Source organism: Phoxinus phoxinus (genome assembly GCF_949152265.1).
Source record: "Phoxinus phoxinus genome assembly, chromosome: 25".
Taxonomy (NCBI): domain Eukaryota; kingdom Metazoa; phylum Chordata; class Actinopteri; order Cypriniformes; family Leuciscidae; genus Phoxinus; species Phoxinus phoxinus.
The window spans coordinates 2,063,020-2,081,554 of NC_136900.1; the positions used below are offsets into that span (position 1 = coordinate 2,063,020).

General features: G+C 42.7%; 1 protein-coding gene across 3 annotated transcripts in view; it reads left to right on the plus strand.

The window, feature by feature from the left end:
- The first annotated feature begins 547 nt into the window (after window positions 1-547).
- rfwd3 (ring finger and WD repeat domain 3) overlaps window positions 548-18,535 on the plus strand; it is a 37,626-nt gene continuing 19,638 nt past the window's right edge. The window contains exons 1-7 of one of the 3 annotated variants that reach the window (XM_079603617.1): window positions 1,025-1,216; window positions 3,033-3,196; window positions 4,074-4,255; window positions 8,231-8,298; window positions 8,383-8,401; window positions 8,459-9,033; window positions 13,641-13,732. In XM_079603617.1, the coding sequence (XP_079459743.1) occupies window positions 1,079-1,216; window positions 3,033-3,196; window positions 4,074-4,255; window positions 8,231-8,298; window positions 8,383-8,401; window positions 8,459-9,033; window positions 13,641-13,732 (1,238 nt within the window). In that variant the 5' untranslated portion in view covers window positions 1,025-1,078. Of the gene's footprint in view, window positions 1,217-3,032; window positions 3,197-4,073; window positions 4,256-8,230; window positions 8,299-8,382; window positions 9,034-13,640; window positions 13,733-18,535 lie in introns of all 3 variants that reach the window. The other 2 variants (XM_079603618.1, XM_079603616.1) reach the window with 2 other exon arrangements.

The following is an 18,535-nucleotide window of genomic DNA, read 5'->3' on the forward strand; positions in this document are numbered from 1 at the left end:
CTCTCTCTCTCTCTCTCTCTCTCTCTCTCTCTCTCTCTCTCGCTCTCTCTCGTGTGAATGGCATTATGAAAGGCTGTTACTGTAATGAAACATGTATAGATGAAACACTTATTTTGTGTTTGTTGTGAAAGGGATACTTTGTGATTTTGTGTATTGTACTAACACAATTGAAAACATGCTGTAATGTTTGTAAAAGTGCACTTTTCACGATCTGTTCCCTCATGGCCTATATTTGTTTTGAGTTTTGTCAGACTGTAAGTGAGTTAGTATTAGTGGTATTGACTGACAGGTCCGGGTTTGCAGGAGCAGCTCAGCCTCTGCTGGTAGAAGCTGAAACTACACCATTATGGGGCAGAAGGTTTACTGTGTTTTCTGACATTCAGAAGTAAAGTGTGTGTGTTCAGCGTGAAATACTCTTGGGTTAGGGACTGTGTGTGTTATTCATAATTATTAACTATTAAAACCAAATTCAGCATCTTTACAGCAGAATAGAATCACAACGCCCTCTGCTGGGCTGGCTAAAGTGTGTGTGTGTGTGTGTGTGTGTGTGTGTGTGTGCCCGCGCGCGTGTAAGTTCACATGAACTGAAGTATCGCAGTAACTTTCTGTAACAATATCAGCGGGTGCCCGTGTAGCATGTTTAAGGTAACAAGATGTGCCAAGTCTTTAAAAATAACTATATAAATGATTTTAGCATTTCCTCTATTATGTTTTTTTTTCTTGAACGAATCGTCCTGTTGAGTCGAATCTTTTCAGTTCAAGAGTTCGTTCTGAACGAATCACGAATCTTACTTTTTGGATTCCAATTAGACCATTCTACAGTTTTATGAGTGACTTAAAAAAGTTATGCCCAACAAAATTACATGACTAACTTCAACTTGTAAGACTGTTCTTCTAAGCAGTCTGTTTATGCAGCAGACCACTGGTTCTTTGGAATGAACTGTTTGAAAGAAACCGATTCCCGGAAATGAGTCAGAGACCATCGCACGCTCTTGTCCAATCAAACAGCATAACGCGCAGAGGGGGCGGGGCTCCGTGTTGGCGGTTGTGTTTGCAGCATGAGCGGAGAAGATCTTGCATGAATTCTAACACGAATTTATCGCGCTTGTTTGTATTTGTTCGAAATCGCACCACGATCAACTTTAAAGCTGGAAAAGCTGATTTTTTTTGGCGACCGGACGAAGAAATCCCTCAAGCTAACCGGACGCTGTGCTCGGTAAATGTTGTTAATGTCAGATGTTTTTGGTGTGTGTGTGTGTGTGTGCGTGCTGTAGTTAGTTAGCAACATTAGCAGCATGTTCATGATAACAGTGTCTGTGGTTTTAGTTTGTTAGAGAAAACTATGACCTGTTGGATGTTGACTTTAGATAACCCTGATCTATACAGATACAGTGTTTTGAGGACTAAAACTTTTAACAGGCGATCTGGCAGGACGTTTCTCAAGCGAGTGTAGTCCGCACACTACCCGTACTCCGACCAGACTGCGCACTAACCCTAGTGTGCGAGAGAGACCCGGATGGCGAACTCTGTTAGGTTTCTCTTTTAGGGGAACAGAAAGTCACTTTAGCGAAGGACAAAGTTCATTTTTAAAGTGTGGTGTAAGTGTTACATAAGCAGGACCTTTTGTGTGGAGTTGGTGAAGATTGCTGTGACAAAAGAGGTAAATATTCATTCCCCTGTTTATTGTTTAGGTGTGAAGATCACCCAATGGGTGTCATGAGGAATGGGGGTTGCTCTCTAGTCAACACATTATAAGCCCTGAAGGCGGTACAGTTTTCTCTGAGTGACATACTCAAAAATAAAGACTCATAACTCAAAAGTATAGCAATGAGAGTAAAAATGTTGATAGAACACGTTTAGAATAATAATAAAAACATTTAGTTACATTTGGACTTTCTCATGCTGAGAAAGTGCGGATAAAAGACAAATATATATTTATCATAATTTTACACATCTTATTTGACATGCAATAATTCTGGAAGGAAATAAGGTAGGAGAGGAGGATGAGATCAAATCAAAATCAAATATTACAGCATTTGAAACCAAGATAGCCTCTGTGTTTAGCCACTACACCCGGACGGCATTTTTAAAATTGTTGTTCCTCATGAGGAATATATCGTGATCGTCTCAATTGATTGTTGTTTATGATATTTACACATGGGTCGTGCAAAAACGCGCTCAAGTTTAGTCAAAGCCCAAAACAGTTATGCTTGTTGAGTTGTATACACCCGTGAGACCTTTCAGATTACACATTACAGTACGTACTACAAAAACAGTATTTCATAAATTATAAAAACTTTTTTTTTGAAAATGATTATTGATTTCTTGGTAACTCGGGCGTTACACTCCTGGAACGACTCACCGCGGTGCACTTCAGGTTTAAAGGGTTAAAGACACTCAGCAGATTAATTATTAATTATTAAAATATTAATTATCAGGTGAAGGCACTTAAAACATTGAAAGATTTTATTTTATTTTATACGTATATATTTTACTAAATAATTTGCTAGAAAATCGAAGCCACATGTCTAACTAAGTTGTGCTCCAGATTTGCGGTTGATATCACAAACACTGAGTTTCCTGTGAGACGCTGTACCCGAAACAGCCACCGGGTGAAGCACACTCCATTTTAACGTGTTCTCCTGTCACAAATGAACACATTTCTGTCGCAATATCAATTCTGTCTCAAAACGCTCAACAAATATAGACACTTGAGACTGAGCTTTCCGACGAAATCAGTCTTGTCAAGTTTAGAAGACATTTGATTATAACGTGGTGCAGTAAGTGTAGTTAATGTGAAACATGACACGCCCACTAGGGGCGGAGCCTGCTGGGGGCTTTTAAAGCTGCAGTGTCCAATTACTGATTTTCACAGGATGGATTTTAAGTGTTAAAATTGTTGTATTTTTCTATGAGTATCTGGTGTGTGACGCCATTCGAGACGCAAATGTACCTAATATTTGTGTTGCGTGATAAACAAGTGACGTGTGCAGTGGAGGCTGTAAGTGTTTCACGTCTCGTGTGTCCTGCAGGCGGTGTGTGTGAAGATGGAGGACATGGAGGTGGAAGCAGCGGCCGGGGTGATCGTGGTCTCGGAGTCCGACAGCACCACAGAAGAAGAGAGTATTCCTGCGCTGCTGGATCGGCTCCGGCATCCGGTGCTTCGGCCCGTCCACAGGAGGCGACGGAGGATCGGGTAACACAACCACAGCTTTCCCAGCAATAGACCTTTCACCCTGAGTGCGAACAGGGGCGTTCGCGCCGGCACTAGGACCTCAGTTACAGGCACGAGCCACCAGGGGGGTTCCCCGAGAACTGGTGGTCCCATAGGAACGTTTTCCTGTTGTGTTCGCACCGCCAGTTCACGGTTCGGTTCGATACGATACACTTGTGTCACGGTTCGGTACGTTTTCGATACAGCAAAAAGAAAGAAATGCCAGAGAAATTTCCTTGATTTAATTTTTTAAATTATGTTTTTATTAAAACTAACATCATAAAGTATGATTTTTTTTTTTTTTACTTTGAGCAATGATGGAGCTTTACTTGACTTTTCTTAGGAGCAGGTTCGGTTCAATACGTGTATCGTTACACCCAGATAGAACTGTTATACATAGAAAGTAGAGCGTAATGAAAAGTTATGCCGTGTGTTCGATGTCCAGTGGTGCTGGCTCGGTCTCCTCAAAGTTGCGCTGTATTTTCTCCTCGGCGTAAAGATTAAGAGACACATCTATCCCTGTTTTACATGTTCGTAGAGTTAGTTTCTGGAGTAAATATATAGGCTATAAACTGTGTGTTTACACTGCTTTTTTTTTTAAATGGCGGGTGCTGGTGTTTCACGCGCGGCCAATCAGCGAACACTAACGTCACGGATAGTTCCCTTTAGCGCTGGTTTAGGCCGACTCTGAAGTAGTAGAAGTAAATCAGTTCCTCCGAAAGGAGTTTCTAGAACTGAAATCGTTCTTAGTTCAAACGTCCGCCGATACTAGTATGAGCTGTGAAAAGGTTCTCCGGTGCGAAAGCCCCTGATGAGGAGAGTGTGAATGGGTTCCTGATGTTCCTCTTCTGCTTCCCAGACTGAGCACTCGTGAAGAGCTCCAGGCGCTCATACGGGACACGGAGGAGCTGTCGGAGCGGCTGAGGCGACACACAGCTGACGCGCACACACACTCCTCCAGCCGGCCCGCTGCCGTCATCACACACACGTCCCGTCAGCCCAGCGCCACCAGCCCGCGGCCAGCCGTCTCCTCACACACAGGTTCCTCAGTCTCTAACCCTATGTGTGTCTTTAACCCCTTAAGCGCACCCCTTTTTCTAATAGACATGAAAATGCACATTCCGAACTTAAATGGTTGTAGTTCAAGAATGCTTTTGGAATATAGATGTAAGATTGGTCTTGTCTTAAAGAAGATATTTGGCAGATTTTTGTAGAAGTGAAATAAATTAAGGATGTTAAACAGAAAAAAAGTTATTGAAGTTTGAGTTTATGAAAATGTAGAATACTAAAGATTTAATTATTCATATTTTATGTAAAATATATATTTTCAAAACCTGGAGGACACTAAAAATACAAAAAAAAAATCAAAGCCAAAAATCTGAACAAGTTGTGTTTCAAATGTTAGGTTGATATCCAATTCCAATTCCTTTTATTGTCACATCACTAACAACACATGTGCCGTAGTGAGTGAAATTCTTAAGAGCGTGCTCCAGACGGTGCAGAATACAATTTACATAGAAGACAATATACAATTACAATTAACATATATAAATAACTCAGTACAGTATGATGCGCATGATTGGTATTACGGTGATATGGATTATTGTATTGATCAATGCAGTGCACTGTGTGCTGTGTAGTGCTGCTGCAATAAGTGCAGTGTGTGCTGCTGTGGAGTCCAGTGTTGAAAAGAGGTGTTGAGTAAGTGCAATGTATACAGGGGATATAGTGGAGTGTGTAAGATGTATCAGTTCTGGCTGTTCATTAACCTGACAGCCTCAGGAAAGAAGCTGTCTCTCAGTCGGCTGGTACGGGATCGAATACTGCGGAAACGTCTGCCTGATGGTAACAGAGAGAACAGCCTGTGGGACGGATGGCTAAAGTCACTGATAATAATGTCAAGATATCTCTTGAAATGAGCGTTCAGTGAGATGTAGTTTGGGCGCAGTACCACACTTCTCCACTAGTGGACATCACTGCCCATATAAGGGCGCCTCCATCTCCATATGTTGTTTGAGTCTGAACCATTATTTTTACAATTTTCATACAATTTATGAAGTACACATCCTATTCAGAAGTAGTGTTGGAAGTTTGTCAGATTTTGACATTAATTCAGCCTCTAAGAAACACAAAAGATCCCGTATGTGCATTATAGCTCGCTGACACACTAATGCTAAATCTATTATTATTTTCTTTAAATTTAAAACATTTTCAGACCTTTTTTTCTAAAAGAATGTAATGGATGCTATCTTTTGAACTCATGGCATGAAAACAAACTGAGGTTTCTAGCATTCTTTCATTATTTCAAAATAAAGGTCTGAACTCGCCTTAGGAGTATGAAAATGTTATTGTTGCAAATTGATAAATTTCGGCTCCTCTGTAATTTATTTTGAAAATCAAACTCCAAATATGTAAACTAGAGATTGTAAGCTTTCAAATGATATATAGTTTGTCAAGATTAGTTTAGGTTTAGTATAGGATATTACTGTTTTAAATATGTAATGGCTGTGCCAATATAAAGCGTTAAACGAGGGAAAAAAAGGTCCTTAGAGGACAAAAATGCGTGTGGCAAAAACTTAAAAATGTAAAGCTTTGGAGCACAGATGCAAGTTTGGTCTCATTTAAAAAAATATGTTTGAGTAACTATTGTGTGTACCTAGGGCTGGGCATCGTTCAAAATCTTTCGATCCGGTGCCAATTTCGATACCTCAGTTTCGATACCGGTTCCTAACGATACTTTTTTCGATACCAATTTTATGAAATCTATTTTAACAAGATTACATAACATATTACCTCAGAAAAACTTCTATTTTTTATTTATTTAGTTTTATTTTTTCAGTTTGACTCATGCTCCTTAGCCAGTGCACAAAGGAATAAAAAATGTTTTATAAAGCGCTCATGCTCACCAAAGCTGAATTTTTTAATAAAAAAATACAGTAAAACTTTAGTAATATTGTGAAATAGTATTACAATTTAAAATCGTATCTAATATATTTCAAAATGTAATTTATTCATGTGATGTCAAAGCTGAATGTTCAAAATCATTACTTCAGTGTCACATGACCCTTCAGAATATGAAAACAGTTTGCTGCTTAATATTTTGGAAACTATGATCATTTTTTTCATGATTCTTTTATGAATAAAAAAATCAAAAGAAAAGCATTTATTTAAAAACGAAATATTTTGTAACATTACACATGTTTTAATGTCACCTTTTATAACTTTAATGCATCCTTACTGAAAAAAAATTCTGACTAACCAACACAGTTTTGAACGGCAGTGTGCATTCAGTAGGTTATTATTTATTGCAATATAAACACTGGAGTGATCAACAAGGTATCTCTTCATTTACCAGTCGAAGACGGAGCAACTTTCTGCTCTTATGTTTACTCCGTGCACTGTCAAGGTCTTCATCGTGCTTGTCGTGGTACCGGTCTTTGCAGCAATTATTTTACCGCAAATACGGCATCGCGCGCGGTTGGCATCGAGCCTGGAGAAATGTACCCACACTTTTGATCGATTTTTCCACATCTTTAAGGTATTATGTGTGTGTGCTCGCGTCTCATATGAATATGTGCGCGGAGAGTTTGTGTGTGTGTGTGTGTGTGTGCGCTCGCGGCTCATAAGTATGCGTGTCGAGAGTTTGTGCGTGCGCGCGCGCGTCTCATATGAGTGTGCGCGGAGAGTTCCGCGTGTTTCGTGTGAATAGAGTTTGTGTGTATGTGTGCGTGAGCGACTTTATGTGTGTCGTTGTGCATTTCATATGTATTTGTTTGAGCACTGACGTTGACGAGTTAACTCCTTAGGTATCGAAATCTGGAACCGAACAACATGTCATTTTTCGATACTCGATAGTATCTAGGCAATTCGGTCGGTACCTAAAAAGTATCGAGACTCGGTGCCCAGCCCTATGTGTACCTAGTGTAAAATTGATTTTCGAAAGGAAATGAGGCTTAAATATTACAATTCCAGTAATAATACACACTTCTGCCAAAATGTATGGAGTTGGCATTATTGTATTGTTTTGGCATTAACACGTGCAAAAATAATAAAATCAAAACAATCTAACCTTTGAGTCTAATTGATCTTTAGGAAATTTAGCTTTTTTCTCCAAAAAAACAACAACAAAACCCGAATCTTGACCTGTTATTCAAACAGTATTAAAAACGTGTTAGATTTTGTAATCATACATCGTAGTTGTGTTTGAAGTCGATCATTTTTAGCCAGGCTGTCATGGAAAGAAATTATGAACATATGCAGAAACGAGAGAACTAACGAAATATTAATAACTGATTATGTTGTAGTCAATGTTTGCTTTTCCTTTTCTTTCTTTTTTATGCATATAGTAAAATAAAACCTGTAGCTTTAGTTTGTGTTTTTTGCCAAATAATTCTGTCAGATTAATGCCTTAACCAACTTCAGTGTTCTGGTCTTCCCTTATATTTTTTCCTCACAGTTTGTAACACATCTTTCACTCTCGGGAAAGCTCTAAAATTATATTTTTTGGCCAGAAAGCTTGTTTCATTTCGTTTTGATAATATTTTTTCTATTTTTTAATTAATATTTTTTGGAGATTTTTTTATTATTCTTTATTTTATTTACTTTTAAATTAATATATTTAATCAATACATAATAATTAAATAGTAATTTAAGCACATTCCTCACATTCTTTCAACTTAATTTCAAAATAACTCGTATTGCATATTGCACTCAGCATGCATTTCATGCATAAACCTTTTAATTAAACTCTAAATATCTTACATTGGGTGTCTTTGCCGACCTCTTGTGGAAATAAAATAATATAACATGATATTTCATGACTCTTGTAAACTCTTAATAGCTCTATATGGAGCAAATGAGCTGTTCCGCTGGGTCCTAAAGTCAGTTTCTCTTCAGAATGCATTCAGATACACATGTAGACATTATAAAATCAGTTTTTGGTCAAATTGTAGCATTTTAGTTTGAATTTTGAGCATCCATTGATCACTAATGAAGATGTTTGTGTGTGCCACACAGGGCCCAGTGTTCGTCGGGTGCCTGAAGGGACGAGTGCAGGAGCAGAAGAGCCGAGACCAGAGTCTGAGGTGTGACTGAGAGCTTGTGTTGGTCCTGAACTCTTGCTGCTTTGTGAAGGATTGTGAGTGCAGTGTGTGACTCTCTCTCCACAGGCGGTGCCGGACCCGATGCATCCCGCAGGAGCGGTGCCGGTGTATCCTGCAGGACAGGCTGTGCCGGAGCCGGTGTATCCCGCAGGAGCTTTGCCGGACCCGATGCATCCCGCAGGAGCTTTGCCGGACCCGATGCATCCCGCAAGACAGGCTGTGCCGGACCCGATGCATCCCACAGGAGCGGTGCCGGTGTATCCTGCAGGACAGGCTGTGCCGGAGCCGGTGTATCCCGCAGGAGCTTTGCCGGACCCGATGCATCCCGCAAGACAGGCTGTGCCGGAGCCGATGCATCCCACAGGAGCGGTGCCGGTGTATCCCGCAGGACAGGCTGTGCCGGAGCCGATGCATCCCGCAGGACAGGCTGTGCCGGAGCCGATGCATCCCGTAGGAGAGGCAGTGCCGGAGCCGATGCATCCCGCAGGAGAGGCAGTGCCGGAGCCGGTGTATCCCGTAGGAGAGGCAGTGCCGGAGCCGGTGTATCCCGCAGGAGAGGCTGAGGACAGGGACGGGGAGGGCGAGATCTGCTCCATCTGCTTCGAGCCCTGGACGTCGGCCGGGGACCACCGGCTGGCCGCTCTGCGCTGCGGACACCTGTTCGGGTACATCTGCATCTCACGCTGGCTCTCGGGCGGAGGAAACAAGTGTCCACAGGTGCGCTCACTCTTTCACTCTACATTACAGGCCAGTGCCCGGTTGCATGAGTTTTTCCCTTAAGTATGAGACTTATGGCGTGATTTTCCCCTCAGCTAAGGGAATGACTTAAAGGGATAGTTCACCCAAAAATGAAAATTAGCCCATGATTTACTCGCCCTCAAGTCATCCTAGGTGTATATGACATTCTTCCAGCCGTCTGCCGGAAGCTAGTTAATTTTACTTTATAAAGTTTCAAAAATGGATATGTTTCTTACACAAACTCATTGCTTTGCTTCAGAAGGGCTTTATTAACCCTCCAGAGCCGCGTGGAGCACTTTTATCATGGATAGATGCACTTTTATGATGGATAGATTCACTTTTATGATGGATAGATGCACTTTTATGATGGATAGATGCACTTTTATCATGGATAGATTCACTTTTATGATGGATAGATGCACTTTTATCATGGATAGATGCACTTTTATCATGGATAGATGCACTTTTATCATGGATAGATGCACTTTGATGGCCATTCACTTTTAATATAACTCCGATTGTATTCGTCTGAAAGAACAATGTCATATACACCTAGGATGACTTGAGGGTGAGTAAATCATGGGCTAATTTTCATTTTTGGTGAACTATCCCTTTAAGGATGTTGCATTAATCCCTTAAACAGTTCTCTTAGGTAAGGGAAACCGTTAAGTGTTTTACGACAGCAACCCAGGTTTTGCCGTTATAATATTCGATTACTGCCATGGACACATATTACAGATAGCGGTAAGTTTCACAGAAAACAGCATAACATGGATAAGGAAAAGAAAGAAAAAATACGGTCTCACAAGACCTGGCTCCTCGCCAGCGTATAGCGTACCTGGGAACAGTTCTCGACTATGTTCAGATGAGAGCTTGGCTCACGCCAGAAAGCGCTCTCTCGATTCAACAGCTAGCTGCTTCGTTCAAAGCGGGCTCTCTCACGCCCCTCAGATCGTTTCAAAGGGCATTGGGCCTAATGGCCTCTGCGTTGTCAGTACTCAATCTAGGCCTACTGCGTATGCGCCCCCTTCAGCGCTGCCTCAAACCTCATGTCCCGGCTCATGTGTGGCGGCACGACCATCTACGTATAAGGGTAAACCAGGGCTGTGTCAAAGCCCTGGCCCCTTGGAAGGACACCAACTTGTACCAGTCTGGTGTGAGCATGGGTCTGGTGTCAAGGAGGAAGGTAATTTCAACAGACGCCTCCAACTTAGGTTGGGCGGCTCTGCACGAGCGCAGGCCTGCCTCTGGTCGAGCTCGGAGAAGCGCCTACATATCAACTGTCTTGAAGTGAGATCGTTTTTTCTAGCCCTCAAAACCTTCCTCACACACCTGGCAGGTCACCACGTTTTAGTCCGGACAGACAACATGGCGGTGGTGTCATATATAAGTCTCCAGGGCGGTCTCAGGTCACACAACCTGTACACCATGGTCGAACGGCTCCTCGCATGGGCTCAGGCCAACCTGTGCTCGCTCAGGGCAGTGCAAGTACCGGGCATACTGAACCAGGCTGCAGATATGCTATCTCGAGACAACATGCCCCCAGGCGAATGGTCTCTCCACCCTCAGACGGTTGTTTTGATCTGGAGTGTCTTCGGGAGGGCAGAGGTCGACCTCTTCGCCTCAGAAGACAACTCTCATTGCCCAATATTATTTTCAAAGAAAGGGGATGTGCTGGCCCATGATTGGCCCAGCCGCACTCTTTATGCGTTCCCTCCGGTCTCGATGCTCCCTCAGGTCATCGAACGGATCAGGAAGAGCCACCCCCGTCACGATTTGTGGGCCCTCCATGTATGGCCCGTCAACGGGTATCCAAGGACATCTCTGAGAGAGTCCTGAATACTATTGCTGAGGCAAGAGCTCCGTCCACAAGACGTCTCTACACCCTCAAGTGGTCAGTGTTCACCGGCTGGTGCTCAGCTCATAACCTGGACCCATATTCATGTGAAGTACCACTGGTACTTTCTTTTCAACAAGAGCTGCTGGACGCGGGCCGGACCCCCTCCACGCTCAGTGAATGTGGCGGCCATAGCAGCTTTCCACGCTCCTGTAGCCGGCCAATCCTTGGGGAAAAAGCGAACTGATTGTATGCTTCCCCAAAGGGGCCAGGAGGCTTAACCCGCCTCGACCTCCCTCAATCCTGGGACCTTTCTTCGGTCCTCAGAGCCGCTTCAGTCGGCTGACTTAAAGACCGCACTCCTGCTAGCCCTAGCATCCGTCAAGCGAGTGGGCGCTTTACAAGCGCTCTCCACGAACGCTTCCTGTCTTGAGTTTGGGCCCAACGACTCAAGAGTCGTCCTTAAACCATGGCTATGTACCTAAGGTGCTCTCGACTCCGTTCAGAGCTCAGGTTATTTCACTGTCAGCTCTTCCCCCGTCGGAAGACAATAGAGACTTGAATCTGCTCTGCCCCGTTCAGGCAGTCGGAACAGCTCTTTGTATGCTTCGGTGGCCACACCTAAGGGTCTTCGGTCACGAAGCAGAGATTGTCAAGATGGATAGTAGATGCTAACTCTTTAGCCTATGCTTCTATGGTCCTTCAATGCCCCATAGGCGTTAGGGCTTCTTCATGGGCCTGGTCCAGTGGTGTACCAATTGAAGACATTTGTGCGGCGGCCTGGTCCTCGCCGTCCACATTCGTAAGATTTTATAACCTGGAAGTGCCGGCTTTGCAAGCACAAATCCTTTCTATATAAGTGGTCTTGGCCCCCGTTGGGTCCATACCTCTACTATTCCTTTGAAGGCCTCGACTTTCTGGTCCCCGTTGGATTGTAACTTTTATTTCTGCTATATGTCTCGAGCTTGTCTGCTCTAGGCAGTAGTTGAAGTTATTAGGCTAATAGCACAGCGTTTTAAAATGGGTTCCCTTAGCGTGTAACTACGCAATGCGAGAGACCCTTCTCGAAAGGGAACGTACTCTGCTTCTAACGTAACCCCGGTTCCCTTAGAGATAAGGCATAATGAAGTTTTCAATATTCTCGAAAAGTAGTTTTCCCATAGCGTATAGCTACGCAATACTCGTTCCCTTATCTCTAAGGGAACCGAGGTTACGTTGGTAGCAGAGTACGTTTATCATATAAAGCGGCCGATCGCGTCTTGTTAGAAGACTTGAATTGAACCTGCTCGCTCCGTGTAACACTTAAAGGGATAGTTCACTTTGAAATTAATTTTTGGTATGTTTTAGCTTACCTCAAGGCCATCCAAGATGTAGCTATCTTTTTTTCCACAGTATTTTCAATTTCGATATTTTTAGGTCAAACCGTTGTTGTCTGACAGTCATATCATGCAGGTCTATGGGGTCCACCTCAAAGAGCATACACAGAGTCCAAATTAAACATGATTTAATGACTCGTAAATGTAAGTACACATTGATGGCCTAAGACACGAAACGAGCGGTTTGTGTGTGAAAACGAACAGTATTTATATAGTTTTTACCTCTTGTAACACAGCCATGTCCAAGTGATCTGAGGGCGCGAGCGCATCCTGGTGTGTGACGTGTACGCAGACTGGTGCATAGATGTATACACTAGATGTCGCCTTGGCTACGGCAGTTCATTGGAACGAATGTCTTTAATGCGACATCTAGTGTATATATATCTATGCACCCCATAGACCTGCATGATATGACTGTCAGACAAGAACGGTTTGACCTAAAAATATCAAAATTGAAAATACTGCAGAGACAAAGACACCGACATCTTGGATGCCCTTGAGATAAGCTAAAACATACCAACAATTAATTTCAAAGTGAACTATCCCTTTAAGGGGAAGTTTTCCAAACCTTTTGTTATACTTAGGAAAATGACAGTTAAGGGGCTTTATGCAACACTTATTGTTTTTTAAGAGATTACTTAAGGGAAAAATAGATACTTAAAGGAAATTCTAGGGTGTATGAAGTTCCACCTAAAGAAATATAATTTCTCCTTATTTTTTGCAACACCCTTAAGTGTAAGGGAAACCTAAGTGCGTTCTTAAGGGGGAATTACACGTAAGGTGCTTTATGCAGCCAGGCCCAGATCTGCATCTTCACTGAGTCCTGTAAAATGAGTCTTTGAGTTCCGGATGTAGTGTTGCGATGGGGTCGTGTGATATTACTTACAGGATTTACATGACTGGATGTAAAAATGCATATACTCGTACACATTTTTTGTTTTTTAATGCTGATATTGACCTATTAGACCTGTAGCTACTATTGAGTTTTAACTATATTAATAAAAAAGAGATATAAAATAAAGGGATGCGTCGATATGAACATTTTGGCCGATGCGGATAATTATTTATATTTGAAAGCCGATATATGACAGATTTGTCATGTAACTGTATTTTCCTTTTCAAAGTGTGTGTGATTCATTCATCGTGTTTCAAGCAATTGAAACCCATCATGGCGAACTGAAGAAAATCATGCATCGGCTTTAATATATCGGACAATTTTTAGTGGACAGATAACAATAACATAAAAAATTTAATGTTTTAAATATTTAAAAACCTTAATTCATTTTGATTGAATATATTTATAGACCCATGCAGAATTCACTCTGGCGTAATCTGATGAGAATATATTTGTGATGAACCTGTTGTTGTCTCAGTGTAATAAACAGGCCAAGCGCGGCCACATCATCTTCCTGTACGCGCGCAGACTGAAGGCGCTGGACAACGCAGAGGAGGTGCGTCTGAAGAGGTGTGTGTTAGCCTGTGCTGAACTCTCTCTGTGTGTGTGTGTGTGTGTGTGTGTGTGTGTGTGCAGTCGTCTGGAGCCTGTGCTGAACTCTCTGTGTGTGTGTATGTATGCAGTCGTCTTGAGAGTGTGTTTGTATGTGCGCAGTCGTCTTGAGAGTGTGTGTCTGTGTGTGTTTATGTGTGTGCAGTCGTCTGTAGCCTGTGCTGATGTGTGTGTGCGCAGTTGTCTAGAGCCTGTGCTGGTGTGTGTGTGTGCGCAGTCGTCTGGAGTGTGTGTCTGTGCAGTCGTCTGGAGCTTGTGCGTGTGTGTTTGTGCAGTCGTCTTGAGTGTGTGTGTGTGTGCCTGCGAGGTAGTCTAGAGCCTGTGCTGATGTGTGTGTGTCTGCGCAGTCGTCTAGAGCCTGTGCTGATGTGTGTGTGTGTGTGCCTGCGCAGTCGTCTAGAGCCTGTGCTGGTGTGTGTGTGCAGTGTGTCCTAGAGGATTTTTTCCAGCTGTGGTGGCAGGCCCATTTCCCCAGGGGGAGCGGGCGTCGCCCATGCGTGATATTCCCATGGGCCACGCCCCCTTGCCCCAGGTGTTTAAACCTCCCCTAAGTATTATAATTAGGGATGGGTATCGATTCAGATGTTCCAATTCTATTTCAATTCGCAAGCTCTCAATTCGATACAATTTCGATTCTCGATTCCACTCGATGAATATACTGTAGATTTATCAAATGCATACAATGAATAGACAGGATTTTGATGCAAGATGAAAAATCGATTATTGAAAAAGTCAGAACAGTCTCATGCCTTGATCAAACAGGATCAGGTTATTTTATGTTTAAGAGAAAACAAACATAAAATCTCACTGCATTAGAGTAACATGTAGGCTGCAAGCCTATGAAGTGTAGGAAAACTAATATGGCTTTTGGGTGATATATAAATAAATATGGGGTAAAAAAATCGATTCATAGCCTTTGAGAATCGATATTGAATTAACCACAATTTAAAAAACGATTAATCGAAAAATAGTTTTTCTAGTTATAATATGAAAGGTTCCAATTTACAGCGGCAATGCGATTATGTGCATCCCGTGCGCCGAATGATGCACTTGAAGCAACTCGAAGTCACGGCGTGCAGCGCGTCGCATTGAAAAGTGTTAGCAGAGTACACAGACAACACACGAAATACTGTTTCACAACTACCAGTCTCTCTGACTGGCACACTTTATTTAAAAGCACAAAGCGAAGAGATATTTGATGCTTACTGTATTATATCTATGCAACAGTTTATTGAGCCTTTTCTTTTAACAGTTTTACATTTCAGTTACAGTGCGCATGAAGAACAATTCGAATTCAGAGTGCTCAGTGCTGTAATCTAACAGAACTAACGCAATAAACTCCAGTAACAGTAAGATAAAGTCATTTTATGCAAACCATAGACCTTTATCTACAAATAAAGTATAATAATGTGAACATTGATCTTGGAGAGTGTCATCGTGTTACTCGTAACCGAACGCGACGCGCTGTTTTGAGTTCTGAATGGAGAATGACTGAGGAGAGATGAGTTTTCATTAACTTTAACTTAACGACTTCAATATTATTTTTTACCTCACATTATGCTATCGAATGACTTTAGAAGTCTTGGAATATAACGTCAGTGCACGAAAACTTTATGGTGCTTTACAATGTTTTTTATGCCTTTAGTGGGGCTTAACAATAACACAATAGTATGCACAATTATCGGAGCTCACTGAGAAGCTGCAGCCGTGGCGGGAGGATTTTTGGTGTGGCGGCCGACCACGGCAGAATGAATGTAGCGGAAACACTGGTGTGTGTTTGTGCAGTCGTCTTGAGAGTGTGTGTCTGTGTGTGTTTATGTGTGTGTGTGCAGTCGTCTGGAGCCTGTGCTGATGTGTGTGTGCAGTTGTCTAGAGCCTGTGCTGGTCTGTGTGTGTGCGCAGTCGTCTGGAGTGTGTGTCTGTGCAGTCGTCTGGAGCTTGTGCGTGTGTGTTTGTGCAGTCGTCTTGAGTGTGTGTGTGTGTGCCTGCGAGGTCGTCTGGAGCCTGTGCTGGTGTGTGTGTGTGTGTGTGTGCCTGCGCAGTCGTCTAGAGCCTGTGCTGATGTGTGTGTGTGTGTGCCTGCGCAGTCGTCTGGAGCCTGTGCTGATGTGTGTGTGTGTGTGTGTGTGTGTGTGTGTGTGTGTGTGTGTGTGTGTGTGTGCGCGCCTGCGCAGTCGTCTAGAGCCTGTGCTGATGTGTGTGTGTGTGTGTGTGTGTGTGCGCGCCTGCGCAGTCGTCTAGAGCCTGTGCTGATGTGTGTGTGTGTGTGTGTGTGTGTGTGTCTCTGTGCAGTCGTCTAGAGCCTGTGCTGGTGTGTGTGTGTGTATGGCGTTATTTTCCTGTCAAATGTCGAGAGCGCATTATTGTAGCCGAAAGTACATTAATATAATGTACCGAGCGCGAATCTCTCTGCTCGCGCGCGGAATATAATGTACCGAGCGCGAATCTCTCTGCTCGCGCGCGGGAACTGGGCGCGCGCTCTCAGATATACGCTGCTCTTGTTAGAGTTTTCTCTGGGCTCGCTCAGAGAATATGCCTGCACTAAAAACCTGTTCAGTGCCATCGCGAATCTCTCCTCTTCGCTTAAGTAAGCGTGTATGTGCTCAGACTGTGACCCGTGCGTTCGCGCATGCCTAAGTACTCTTCTCTTCCATTTCTTTCTCTTTGCTCTAGGCATAAACGCTGTCAAAACGGCAACCAATCAGAAATAGGCTTCAACGACTGACCAATGAAAACGCGACATCGTACATGGAATCTTATTGGTTGACATTGAACCGCAGTTTAATCAAGACGAGTTGAGATGGATCCGCCGAATCGACGAGTTTTATTTGTTTTGATGTTAAATATGTCAAATGTATCTTAAATGTCTGGGAAGAGGGCGATTGGATTATTTTACATATAAATGACCTAGACTGTCAACCACATTGTTCACACTACAGGTGCCATGCCCATTGAAAGTGAGATTTTTGAGCCAAATAGATTTGAAAGCCGATTCCAAAAGGCAAAAATAATATTTTACGTCTGATAATTAACATATTGTCTCAGTTATTAACCATTAAGTACGTAGCGAGATCAACTGCTAAATTCAAATCTGAACAAATATTTGGGGGGAATCTAAGATGAGACTCTAAAGGTATATGAAGATACCTTTTCTAGACGTGTTCCCCGAACTATACCTTATTGTTGCTTAAAGGGAAAAATGAAAATTAAACCCAAAATTAAAATGAGTAAAGTCATAATTTACTCCCACTCAAGTAGTTTCAAACCAGTATGAATTTCTTTGATCTGTTGAACACAAAGGAATATATTTATACATATACATATAAGAATGTAAGTAACTAACGTAAGTACCCTACCACCACGTAGCCTACTACTAGTAGAATAGAAAAAATTTGATATGTGTATGAAATATGACAAGAGTTGAGCGCATTTGTCTCTGGTTCAGTGCAAAAGCACATTTGAATTTAGAAGTGAATCTTTGCATTTATTCTTTGCCATAATCCTAATTGAACACTGGGTGTGTTACAGCTTCAGAATTATATTCGTATATATATCACAGTGATAAGGTAGCCTATAGCTAAGAGTGGTCTAGACCAACCTTACTAACGAATGACTTACAGAAGTTATAATTAAATAAGAACGTTTCGGGAAACACGTATTAACGTTAGATATAGCTTTAGCTTAAGGTATAATAATTTAAAGAAGGTTTTGGGAAATCCAGCCCTGTAACATTTCCTTTCAGATAACTTTAGAGTCTGGAGTACCAATTTTTACAAAACATATTGTGCAGATAGACAGTCTAGGTCATTTATATGTAAAATAATCCAATCGCCCTCTTCCCAGACATTTAAGATACATTTGACATATTTAACATCAAAACAAATAAAACTCGTCGATTCGGCGGATCCATCTCAACTCGTCTTGATTAAACTGCGGTTCAATGTCAACCAATAAGATTCCATGTACGATGTCGCGTTTTCATTGGTCAGTCGTTGAAGCCTATTTCTGATTGGTTGCCGTTTTGACAGCGTTTATGCCAAGAGCAAAGAGAAAGAAATGGAAGAGAAGAGTACTTAGGCATGCGCGAACGCACGGGTCACAGTCTGAGCACATACACGCTTACTTAACCGAAGAGGAGAGATTCGCGATGGCACTGAACAGGTTTTTAGTGCAGGCATATTCTCTGAGCGAGCCCAGAGAAAACTCTAACAAGAGCAGCGTATATCTGAGAGCGCGCGCCCAGTTCCCGCGCGCGAGCAGAGAGATTCGCGCTCGGTACATTATATTCCGCGCGCGAGCAGAGAGATTCGCGCTCGGTACATTATATTAATGTACTTTCGGCTACAATAATGCGCTCTCGACATTTGACAGGAAAATAACGCCATATGTGTGTGTCTGCGCAGTTGTCTAGAGCTTGTGCTGATGTGTGTTTGTGTGTGTGTGTGTGTGTGTGTGTCTGCGCAGTTGTCTAGAGCTTGTGCTGATGTGTGTTTGTGTGTGTGTGTGTGTGTGTGTGTGTGTGTGTGTGTGTGTGCAGTCGTCTAGAGCCTGTGCTGATGTGTGTGTGTGTGTGTGTGTGTGCAGTCGTCTAGAGCCTGTGCTGATGTGTGTTTGTGTGTGTGTGTGTGTGTGTGTGTGTGTGTGTGTGCAGTCGTCTAGAGCCTGTGCTGATGTGTGTTTGTGTGTGTGTGTGTGCAGTCGTCTAGAGCCTGTGCTGATGTGTGTTTGTGTGTGTGTGTGTGTGTGTGTGTGTGCAGTCGT